We start from the raw sequence: 12458 nt of genomic DNA, 5'->3' as shown, positions 1-12458 counted from the left end.
GGGGATCGCTGGACTCCGTGATGGAACCCGGGTCTCCGGCGCTGCATTCGCTGTAAGGTAGCAACTCTACCGCTGCATCAGTTGGAAGGACTTTGGGTTTTCCCTGGAAACCACTGAGTCAGTGACAGAAGTACACACAATGATGAGAGGTGTAGATAGGGTAGACAGTCAGAACCTTTGTCCCTGCATGGAAAATTCAACGGCCAGCGGGCATAGCTTTAAGATGAGTGCGGCAAAATTCAAAGGAGATGTGCGGGGGGTGTGTTTTACACAGAGGGTGGTGGGTGCCTGGAACGCACTGCCTGGGATGGTCATAAGGAATAGTTGAATGAGGCCATTCGGCCCATCGTCTACGCCATTGAATCATGGCTGATCTATTTCTCCCTCCTAACCCCATTCTCCTGCTTTCTCCCCTTAACCCTTGACGCCCGTACTAATCAACAATCTATCTACCTCTGCCTTAAACATATCCACTGGTGGTGGAGGCAGATACGATAGTGGTGTTTCAGAGACTATGGGATAGGCACTCTGACAATGGAGGAGGCCCAGGACAGGAAAGTCAGACGGGGAGTGGGAGAGGGAGTTGAAGTGCTCACCCACCAGGAGATCAGGTTGGTTAAGGCGGACTGAGCGCAGGTGTTGAGCGAAACGATCGCCGAGCCTGCGCTTGGTCTCGCCGATGTAGAGAAGTTGACACCTGGAACAGAGGATACTGTAGATGAGGTTGGAGGAGGTGCAGGTGAACCTCTGTCTCACCTGGAAAGACTGTTTAGGTCCTTGGATGGAGTTGAGGGGGGAGGTAAAGGGACAGGTGTTGCATCTCCTGCGGTTGCAGGGGAAAGTGCCCGGGGATGGGGTGGTTTGGGTAGGAAGGGACGAGTGGACCAGGGAGTTACGGAGGGAACGGTCTCTGCGGAACGCAGAGAGGGGAGGGGATGGGAAGATGTGGCCAGTGGTGGGGTCCCGTTGTAGGTGACGGAAATGTTGGTGGATGATTTGTTGGATATGCTGGCTGATGGGGTGGAAGGTGAGAACGAGGGGGATTCTGTCCTTGTTACGAGTGGGGGGAGGGGGAGCAAGAGCGGAGCTGCGGGATGTAGAGGAGGCCCTAGTGAGAGCCTCATCTATAATGGAGGAGGGGAAGCCCCGTTTCCTGAAGAATGAGGACATCTCTGATGCCCTAGTGTGAAACACCTCATCCCGGGTGCAGATGCGGCGCAGACGGAGGAATTGGGAGTAGGGGATAGACTTTTTGCAGGGGACCGGGTGGGAAGAAGTGTAGTCCAGATAGCTGTGGGAGTCAGTGGGTTTATAGTAAATGTCCGTCACTAGTCTGTCTCCTGTGATGGAGATGGTGAGGTCCAGAAACGGGAGAGAGATGCCGGAGATGGTTCGAGACTCAGGTTCCATCCTGACTACGGGTGCTGCACTGTAAGGAGTTTGTACGTTCTCCCCGTGACCTGCGTGGGTTTTCTCCGAGATCTTCGGTTTCCTCCCACACTCCAAAGACGTACAGGTATGTAGGTTAATTGGCTGGGTAAATGTAAAAATTGTCCCTAGTGGGTGTAGGATAGTGTTAGTGTACGGGGATCGCTGGGCGGCACGGACTTGGTGGGCCGAAAAGGCCTGTTTCCGGCTGTATATATATGATATGATATGATGATAGTCCATGTTTATTTAAGAGCAGGATGGAAATTGGAAGTGAAGTGTATGAAGTCAGTGAGTTCTGCATGGGTGCAAGAGGTAGCACCAATGCAGTCGTCGATGTAGCGGAGGTAGAGTTCGGGGATGGGGCCGGTGTACTTCCGGAACAGGGATTGTTCGACGTACCCGACAAAGAGGCAGGCATAGCTAGGGCCCATGCGAGTGCCCATAGCTACGCCTCTGGTTTGGACGGATTTGTCTATGGTCTTGAACCCATTACTCCTGGGCTGGGCTGCCACCATTGATCGCAGGTTGCAGAACACATCTAGCGTTGGCTGGTGGGACGATGTTAGATAGTGCTCTAGGGGCTATGGGGAGAAGGCAGGCACGGGTTACTGATTGTGGATGATCAGCCATGATCACATTGAATGGCGGTGCTGGCTCGAAGGGCCGAATGGTCTCCTCCTGCACCTGTTGTCTGTTGTCTATTGTCAATGCAAGGATTGAGAACAACAAATCTGCTGCTTCATCAAGTCCCCTGTCAGATTGCTCATTGAAATGAATGAACATTTCAGTGGCACTTCATCCAAACTCATTACAGGGCCCAATGGTGGAGAAAGTAGAGCCGGGACACCCTGCCCTGGACAGTGGGGGTCCCTGTACGCATGGATTATGCCCCTCTACATCGGGGGCCTGGGGTGGGGGGTACTGCACTGAGGAGTCCCCTGCAAACTGTTCCTCGTGTGGTTGGTTCACAGACTCGCCAGCCGCCTGCCACGTTAGCGGGCTGGGAGAGTCTGTGTTCCACGTGTACATGGAGTGTGTGAGTCTGTGGTCCACGTGTACATGGAGTGTGTGAGTCTGTGTATCACGTGTACATGGAGTGTGTGAGTCTGTGTACCACGTGTACATGGAGTGTGTGAGTCTGTGGTCCACGTGTACATGGAGTGTGTGAGTCTGTGGTCCACGTGTACATGGAGTGTGTGAGCCTGTGTACCACGTGTACATGGAGTGTGTGAGTCTGTGGTCCACGTGTACATGGCGTGTGTGAGTCTGTGGTCCACGTGTACATGGAATGTGTGAGTCTGTGTACCACGTGTACATGGAGTGTGTGAGGTTGCAGCCCCTGTTCCAATATCTAGAGGGGCTGCTCCTTGCCTTCTGGCTGCACTTCACACCCACCACCCTCATCTGTGGACCCCCTGTGCGTAGGGGAGAGGGTGGGGGGGGGCAAGGATGTCCTGGTTGGGTTGCTCCTGGGCCTGGCCAAGCTGGCCATCCACGAGTCACGGCGCCCGGCGGAAGAGGGCTCTGCCCGAGCCGGCTGCCTGCCCCTTTTCCGGGGTTACGTCCGTCCGTGCCCGGGTGGTGTTAGAGAGGGACATAGATGTAGAGGTTAGTTAGTATATTTGTAAGGATTGTCTGAAGTTTCGTGTCCAGATGATTTGGTGATATTGTACGATGGTAGCGGGCGTGTTGCCACGGTTTTGCTTTGTATCGTGATCGTAATTAAATTAATTATTTTTTATACAAATAAAACAGAGGAACATACAACACAGAACAGTACAGTGTGGGAAGGAACTGCAGATGCTGGTTTAAGCCGAAGATAGACACAAAATGCTGGAGTAACTCAGCGGGACAGGCAGCATCTCTGGAGAGAAGGAATGGGTGACGTTCGGGTCTGAAGAAGGGTCTCGACCCGAAACATCACCCATTCCTTCTGTCCAGAGATGCTGCCTGTCCCGCTGAGTTACTCCAGCTTTTTGTGTCTGTCTATAGCACAGGAACAGGGCCATCGGCCCACAGGTCAGAGACAAACACAAGGCCAAACTAACCTCCTCTGCCTGCACATGACCCATATCTGCAGATGACACAAAGCTGGGTGGCAGTGTGAACTGCGAAGAGGATGTTAGGAGGTTGCAGGGTGACTTGGACAGGTTGAGTGAGTGGGCAGATGCGTGGCAGATGCAGTATAATACAGATAAATGTGAGGTTATCCACTTTGGCGGCAAAGGCAGAGGGACAGATTATTATCTCAATGGTGTCAGGTTAGGTAAGGGGTAGGTGCAGCGAGACCTGGGTGTCCTTGTACACCAGTCACTGAAGGTTGGCGTGCAGGTACAGCAGGCAGTGAAGAAAGCTAATGGAATGTTGGCCTTCATAACGAGAGGATTTCAGTATAGGTTCTTCTGCAGTTGTATAGGGCCCTGGTAAGACCACATCTGGAGTATTGTGTGCAGTTTTGGTCTCCTAATTTTAGGAAGGACATCCTTGTAATTAAAGCAGTGCAGCGTAGGTTCACAAGATTGATCCCTGGGATGGCGGGACTGTCATATGAGGAAAGATTGAAAAGACTAGGCTTGTATTCACTGGAGTTTAGAAGGATGAGAGGGGATCTTATAGAAACATATAAAATTATACTGGACAAGCTAGATGCAGGAACAATGTTCCCAATGTTGGGGGAGTCCAGAACCAGGGGCCACAGACTAAGAATAAAGGGGAGGCCATTTAAAACTAAGGTGAGAAGGAACTTTTTCACCCAGAGAGTTGTGAATTTGTGGATTTCACTGCCACAGAAGGCAGTGGAGGCCAAATCACTGGATGAATTTAAAAGAGAGTTAGATAGAGCTCTGGGGGCTAGTGGAATCAAGGGATATGGGGAGAAGGCAGGCACGGGTTACTGATTGTGGATGATCAGGCATGATCACAATGAATGGCGGTGCTGGCTCAAAGAGAATGGCCTCCTCCTGCACCTATTTTCTATGTTTCTGTTTCTATATCCCTCCATCTGTGGAATTCCCTGCCTCAGAAGGCAGTGGAGGCCAATTCTCTGAATGCATTCAAGAGAGAGCTAGATAGAGCTCTTAATGATAGCGGAGTCAGGGGGTATGGGGAGAGGGCAGGAACGGGGTACTGATTGAGAATGATCAGCCATGATCACATTGAATGGTGGTGCTGGCTCGAAGGGCCGAATGGCTTCCTCCTGCACCTATTGTCTGTTGTCATTCCATGCATATCCCTGTACCTGTCTAAAAGCCTCTTAAACACCACCGTTGTATCTGCCTCCAACAGCAGTGTGCTCCAGGCACCCACCACCCTCTGTGTGAAAAGGACACTCCTCCATTAAATGTTCCTGCTCTCACCTAATAGCTATGCCCTCTAGTCATAGAGTCATAGAGTGATACAGTGTGGAAACAGGCCCTTCATAGAGTCACAGAGTGATACAGTGTGGAAACAGGCCCTTCATAGAGTGATACAGTGTGGAAACAGGCCCTTCATAGAGTCACAGAGTGATACAGTGTGGAAACAGGCCCTTCATAGAGTGATACAGTGTGGAAACAGGCCCTTCATAGAGTGATACAGTGTGGAAACAGGCCCTTCATAGAGTGATACAGTGTGGAAACAGGCCCTTCATAGAGTCATAGAGTGATACAGTGTGGAAACAGGCCCTTCATAGAGTGATACAGTGTGGAAACAGGCCCTTCATAGAGTCATAGAGTGATACAGTGTGGAAACAGGCCCTTCATAGAGTCACAGAGTGATACAGTGTGGAAACAGGCCCTTCATAGAGTCATAGAGTGATACAGTGTGGAAACAGGCCCTTCATAGAGTCACAGAGTGATACAGTGTGGAAACAGGCCCTTCATAGAGTCACAGAGTGATACAGTGTGGAAACAGGCTCTTCATAGAGTCACATCGTGATACAGTGTGGAAACAGGCCCTTCATAGAGTCACAGAGTGATACAGTGTGGAAACAGGCCCTTCATAGAGTCATAGAGTGATACAGTGTGGAAACAGGCCCTTCATAGAGTGATACAGTGTGGAAACAGGCCCTTCATAGAGTCACAGTGGGGAAACAGGCCCTTCATAGAGTGATACAGTGTGGAAACAGGTCCTTCGGCCCAACTCGCCCACACCGGCCAACAATGTCCCAGCTACCCTAGTCCCATTTGCCTGCACTTGGTCCATATCCCTCCAAACCTGTCCTATCCATGTACCTGTCCAACTGTTTCTTAAACGATGGGATAGTCCCAGCCTCAACTACCTCCTCTGGCAGCTTGTTCCATACACCCACCACCCTCTGTGTGAAAAAGTTACCCCTCGGATTCCCATTAAATCTTTTCCCCTTCACCTTGAACCTATGTCCACTGGTCCTCGATTCCCCTACTCTGGGTAAAAGACTCTGTGCATCTACCCGATCTATTCCTCTCATGATTTTGTACACCTCTATAAGATCTCCCCTCATCCTCCTGCGCTCCATGGAATAGAGACCCAGCCTACTCAACCTCTCCCTGTAGCTCACACCCTCTAGTCCTGGCAACATCCTCGTAGTTTTTGACATTTCCACCCTGGGACCAAGGCTCTGACTGTCTACCCTATCTCTGCCTCTTATCATTTTATAAACTTCTATCAGGTCTCCCCGTGACCTCAGGCATCACAGAGAAAACAATCCCAGTCTGTCCAGACTCTCCCTGTGGCTAATGCCCCCTAATCCAGGCATGGCCCAGGTTACCCATCCTTTTTCTCCAGAGATGCTGCCTGATCCACTGAGTTACTCCAGCACTTTGTGGCTATCGTCGGTATAAACCAGCATCTGGAGTTCCTTCAAAAGGGCAGCACGGTGGCGCAGCGGTAGAGTTAGAAACATAGAAACATAGAAAATAGGTGCAGGAGTAGGCCATTCGGCCCTTCGAGCCTGCACCGCCATTCAATATGATCATGGCTGATCATCCAGCTCAGTAGCCTGTACCTGCCCCCTGATCCCTTTAGCAAAAAGGGCCACATCTAACTCCCTCTTAAATATAGCCAATGAACTGGCCTCAACTACCTTCTGTGGCAGAGAATTCCACAGACTCAACACTCTCTGTGTGAAGAAATGTTTTCCCATCTCGGTCCTAAAAGACTTCCCCCTTATCCTTAAGCTGTGACCCCTGGTTCTGGACTCCCCCAACATCGGGAACAATCTTCCCGCATCTAGCCTCTCCAACCCCTTAAGAATTTTATATGTTTCTATAAGATCCCCCCTCAGTCTTCTAAATTCCAGCGAGTACAAGCCCAGTCTATCCAGTCTTTCCTCATATGTAAGTCCCGCCATCCCAGGGATCAATCTGGTGAACCTTCTCTGTACTCTCTCTAAGGCAAGAATGTCTTTCCTCAGGTTAGGAGACCAAAACTGCACACAATACACCAGGTGCGGTCTCACCAAGACCCTGTACAACTGCAGCAGAACCTCCCTGCTCCTAAACTCAAATCCTCTTGCTATGAATGCCAACATACCATTCGCTTTCTTCACTGCCTGCTGCACCTGCATGCTTGCTTTCAATGACTGGTGCACCATGACACCCAGGTCACGTTGCATCTCCCCTTCTCCCAATCGGTCACCATTTAGGTAATACTCTGCTTTCCTGTTCTTGCCGCCAAAGTGGATAACCTCACATTTATCCACATTATATTGCATCTGCCATGCATTTGCCCACTCGCCTAATCTATCCAAGTCACTCTGCAGCCTCCTAGCATCCTCCTCGCAGCTAACACTGCCACCCAGCTTCGTGTCATCCGCAAACTTAGAGATGTTGCATTCAATTCCCTCGTCCAAATCATTAATATACACTGTAAATAACTGGGGTCCCAGCACTGAGCCTTGCGGTACCCCACTAGTCACTGCCTGCCATTCCGAAAAGGACCCGTTTATTCCTACTCTTTGCTTCCTGTCCGCCAACCAATTTTCTATCCACCTCAACACTGAACCCTCAATACCGTGTGCTTTAAGTTTGTACACCAATCTCCTTAGGGCGGCACGGTAGCGCAGCGGTAGAGTTGCTGCTTTACAGCGAATGCAGCGCCGGAGACTCAGGTTCGATCCTGACTACGGGTGCTGCACTGTAAGGAGTTTGTACGTTCTCCCCGTGACCTGCGTGGGTTTTCTCCGAGATCTTCGGTTTCCTCCCACACTCCAAAGACGTACAGGTATGTAGGTTAATTGGCTGGGTAAATGTAAAAATTGTCCCTAGTGGGTGTAGGATAGTGTTAATGTACGGGGATGGCTGGGCGGCACGGACTTGGAGGGCCGAAAAGGCCTGTTTCCGGCTGTATATATATGATATGATGATATGATATGATATGTGGGACCTTGTCGAAGGCCTTCTGAAAGTCCAGATACAACACTTCGACTGGTTCTCCCTTATCCACTCTACTAGTTACATCCTCGAAAAATTCTATAAGATTCGTCAGACATGATTTGCCTTTGGTAAATCCATGCTGACTTTGTCCGATGATTTCACCACTTTCCAAATGTGATGCTATCACATCTTTAATAACTGACTCTAGCATTTCCCCCGCTACCGATGTTAGGCTAACTGGTCTATAATTCCCCGTTTTCTCTCTCCCTCCCTTTTTAAAAAGTGGGGTTACATTAGCTACCCTCCAGTCCTCAGGAACTACTCCAGAATCTAAAGAGTTTTGAAAAATTATCACTAATGCATCCACTATTTCTGAGGCTACTTCCTTAAGCACTCTGGGATGCAGCCTATCTGGCCCTGGGGATTTATCTGCCTTTAATCCATTTAATTTACCTAACACCACTTCCCGACTAACCTGGATTTCCCTCAGTTCCTCCATCTCATTAGACCCCCGGTCCCCCGCTATTTCCGGCAGACGGTTTATGTCTTCCTTAGTGAAGACAGAACCAAAGTATTTGTTCAATTGGTCTGCCATCTCCTTGTTCCCTATGATCAATTCACCTGTTTCCGACTGCAAGGGACCTACATTTGCCTTAACTAATCTTTTTCTCTTGACATATCTATAAAAGCTTTTGCAGTCTGTTTTTATGTTCCTTGCCAGTTTTCCCTCATAATCTATTTTCCCTTTCCTAATTAAGCCATTTGTCCTCCTCTGCTGAACTCTGAATTTCTCCCAGTCCTCTGGTATGCTACTTTTTCTGGCTAATCTGTATGCTTCATCTTTTGTTTTAATACTATCCTTGATTTCCCTTGTTAGCCACGGATGCACTACCTTTCCTGGTTTGTTCTTTTGCCAAACTGGGATGAACACTTGTTGTAGTTCATCCATGCGACCTTTAAATGCCTTCCATTGCATGTCCACCGTCAACCCTTTCAGCATCAATCGCCAGTCTATCTTGGACAATTCACGCCTCATACCCTCAAAGTTACCTTTCTTTAAGTTCAGAACACTTGTTTCTGTATCGACTTTGTCACTCTCCATCCTAATGAAGAACTCTACCATATTATGATCACTCTTGCCCAAGGGGCCTCGCACAACAAGACTGCTAACTAACCCTTCCTCATTACTCAATACCCAGTCTAGAATGGCCTGTTCTCACGTTGGTTCCTCGACATGTTGGTTTAGAAAACCATCTCTCAAATCATTCCAAGAAATCCTCTTCCTCAGCACCCCTGCCAATTTGGTTCACCCAATCTATATGTAGATTGAAGTCACCCATTATAACTGCTGCGCCTTTGGTGCAAGCATTTCTAATTTCCTGCTCGATGCTATCCCCAAAATCCCTACTGCTGTTAGGTGGCCTGTACACAACTCCCACTAGCGTTTTCTACCCCTTAGTGTTTCGTAGCTCTACCCATATCGATTCCACTTCCTCCAAGCTAATGTCCTTCCTTTCCACTGCTTTAATCTCCTCTCTAACCAGTAACGCTACCCCACCTCCTTTTCCTTTCTGTCTATCCCGCCTGAATATAGAATATCCCTGGATGTTGAGCTCCCAGCCTTGGTCACCCTGGAGCCATGTCTCCGTAATCCCAACTCCGCTCTGCTGCTGCCAATCTCCTATCCCCCCACATCCGGACCAAACTCAGATCCTGGGGGGACAGGGCTTTCTCCATCGCTGCTCCCACCCTATGGAACTCACTACCTCAAACCGTCAGAGACTCCTCCTCACTCACCACATTCAAAACATCACTGAAGTCTCACCTGTTCAGTACTGCCTTCAACCACCTCACCTTCTGTCTCCTTTCTCTGTTCGTTTACTTATTTATCTATTTATTCACTTCCCTATGTTCTCTAAATCCCTGTAAAGCGTCTTTGAGTATATGAAAAGCGCTATATAAATGTAATGTATTATTATTATTATTATATCATAATCATTAATAACTATCTCCACATTTAATTCACCCACCTTATTACGTATACTCCTTGCATTGAGACACAAAGCCTTCAGGCTTGTTTTTACAACTCTCTTACCCCTTGTACGATTATGTTGAAAAGTGGCCCTTTTTGATTTTTGCCCTGGATTTGTCTGCCTGCCACTTTTACTTTTCACCTTGCTACCTCTTCCTCAGCACCCCTGCCAGTTTGGTTCACCCAATCTATATGTAGATTGAAGTCACCCATTATAACTGCTGCGCCTTTAGTGCACGCATTTCTAATTTCCTGGATGTTGAGCTCCCAGCCTTGGTCACCCTGGAGCCATGTCTCCGTAATCCCAACTATATCATAATCATTAATAACTATCTCCACATTTAATTCATCCACCTTATTACGTATACTCCTTGCATTGAGACACAAAGCCTTCAGGCTTGTTTTTACAACTCTCTTACCCCTTGTACGATTATGTTGAAAAGTGGCCCTTTTTGATTTTTGCCCCGGATTTGTCTGCCTGCCACTTTTACTTTTCACCTTGCTACCTGTTGCTTCTACCCTCATTTTACACCCCTCTGTCTCTCTGCTCATGCTCCCATCCCCCTGCCACATTAGTTTAAATCCTCCCCGACAACACTAGCAAACACTCCCCCTAGGACATTGGTTCCATTCCAGCTCAGGTGCAGACCGTCCTGTTTGTACTGGTCCCACCTCTCCCAGAACTGGTTCCAATGTCCTAAAAATTTGAATACCTCCCCCTTGCACCATTTTTCAAGCCACGTATTCATATGAAATATCCTCCTATTCCTACTCTGACTAGCACGTGGCACTGGTAGTAATCCAGAGATTATTACCTTTGAGGTCCTACTTTTTAGTTTATCTCCTAGCTCTCTAAATTCACCTTGTAGGACCTCATCCCGTTTTTTATCTAAATCGTTGGTGCCAACGTGCACCACGACAACTGGCTGCTCACCCTCCCCCTTCAGAATGTCCTGCAGCCGCTCAGAGATATCCCTGACCCTTGCACCAGGGAGGCAACATACCATCCTGGAGCCTCGTTTGCGGCCGCAGAAACGCCTATCTATTCCTCTTACAATTGAATCCCCTATCACTATAGCTCTTCCACTCTTTTTCCTCCCCTCTTTTGCCGCAGAGCCACCCACGGTGCCATGAACTTGGCTGCTGCTGCCTTCCCCTGATGAGGTATCTCCCCCAACAGTATCCAAAATGGCATATCTGTTTAGGAGGGAGATGATCGCAGGGGACTCCTGCACTACCTGCCTACTGCTACGCTGGCTAGTGGCCACCCGTTTCCTTTCTGTCCGCTTATCTTTTACTTGTGGTGTGGCCAACTCGCTATACGTGCTATTCACGACCTCAGCATCGTGGATGCTCCAGAATGAGTCCAACCGCAGCTCCAACCGTTCAATGCAGTGAATGTAGCGCTGGAGACCCGGGTTCCATCCCCACTACGGGTGCTGTCTGTACGGAGTTTGTACGTTCTCCCCGTGACCTGCATGGGTTTTCTCCGAGATCTTCGGTTTCCTCCCACACTCCAAAGACGTGCAGGTTTGTAAGTTAATTGGCTTGGTAAATGTAAACATTGTCCCTAGTGGGTTGTGTGTGTAGGACAATAGACAATAGACAATAGGTGCAGGAGTAGGCCATTCAGCCCTTCGAGCCAGCACCGCCATTCAATGCGATCATGGCTGATCACTCTCAATCAGTACCCCGTTCCTGCCTTCTCCCCATACCCCCTCACTCCGCTATCCTTAAGAGCTCTATCCAGCTCTCTCTTGAAAGCATCCAACGAACTGGCCTCCACTGCCTTCTGAGGCAGAGAATTCCACACCTTCACCACCCTCTGACTGAAAAAGTTCTTCCTCATCTAGGATAGTGTTAGTGTGCGGGGATCGCTGGTCGGCGCGGACCCGGTGGGCCGAAAGGGCCTGTTTCCGCGCTGTATCTCTAAACTAAATGAAACTAAACGGCAGATTAGACGTGCCGAATGGCCTAATTCTTCTCCTATCGCTCATGACCTTATGATGTATTGAAGGATGTGTTTGTGTTGGTTCACAGGGTGACGACCCACAGGTCAGATGTGTGAGGCGTGTGGGTAATTTGGTCTCGGAGAGTGCTGGAGACCGCGAGCATGGAGGGGGAGGGGGAGGGGGAGCAGCGGAAAGGCCGCAGGCCCGGAGCGGCGACAGCCAATGGCCTGATCAACACCACCCAGGCCCACGTGGAAGGCTCAGAGGGGTCACTGTGCGTCTACCCCACGCCACACTACCAGAGGGAGCTGGGCCTGGGGGAGAGCCAGCAGCAGGTACTCAGTGCCCAGAGCCTGCAGCAAGCAGTGGAGACACAGTACTGCACGGGCATCTTCACCTACACAGACAGCATGCTGGTCCCCTGTGATGACAGCAGCTCGGACACCTGTGAGACCACCTTCATCGACAGCAAGGCCCCTCTCAACCAGGGCCTGGACTACCAGGACGGGCAGTTCATTGACCTGTCCACGGACGACAGCAAACTGCAGACACTCTCCTACGATGTGGAGGATGAGGACGACTTCCAGGAGCTGGAGGTACGAACCAGCGTGTGGTCGTTAATGTCACAGAGAGTCACGGAGTCACGGAGACACAGAGACACAGAGTCACGGAGTCACGGAGACACAGAGACACAGAGACACGGAGACACGG

General features: G+C 49.6%; 2 protein-coding genes across 4 annotated transcripts in view; one reads left to right on the top strand and one right to left on the bottom strand.

The window, feature by feature from the left end:
• Positions 1 to 12458, bottom strand: part of LOC144596430 (uncharacterized) — a 336471-nt gene that overhangs the window by 91124 nt on the left and 232889 nt on the right. The window lies entirely within an intron of this gene.
• The window catches only part of syndig1 (synapse differentiation inducing 1), a 40117-nt gene that overhangs the window by 4131 nt on the left and 23528 nt on the right, over positions 1 to 12458 (top strand). For 2 of the 3 annotated variants that reach the window (XM_078405746.1, XM_078405747.1), the window contains exon 2: positions 11836 to 12343. In XM_078405746.1, coding sequence (XP_078261872.1) covers positions 11909 to 12343 — 435 coding nt within the window. In that variant the 5' untranslated portion in view covers positions 11836 to 11908. Of the gene's footprint in view, positions 1 to 3024; positions 3040 to 11835; positions 12344 to 12458 lie in introns of those variants that run through there. The other variant, XM_078405748.1, reaches the window with a different exon arrangement.

Source organism: Rhinoraja longicauda, chromosome 9, assembly GCF_053455715.1.
Source record: "Rhinoraja longicauda isolate Sanriku21f chromosome 9, sRhiLon1.1, whole genome shotgun sequence".
In the NCBI taxonomy this organism is placed as follows: Eukaryota; Metazoa; Chordata; class Chondrichthyes; order Rajiformes; family Arhynchobatidae; genus Rhinoraja; species Rhinoraja longicauda.
This window is presented reverse-complemented; position numbering and strand designations above follow the sequence as displayed.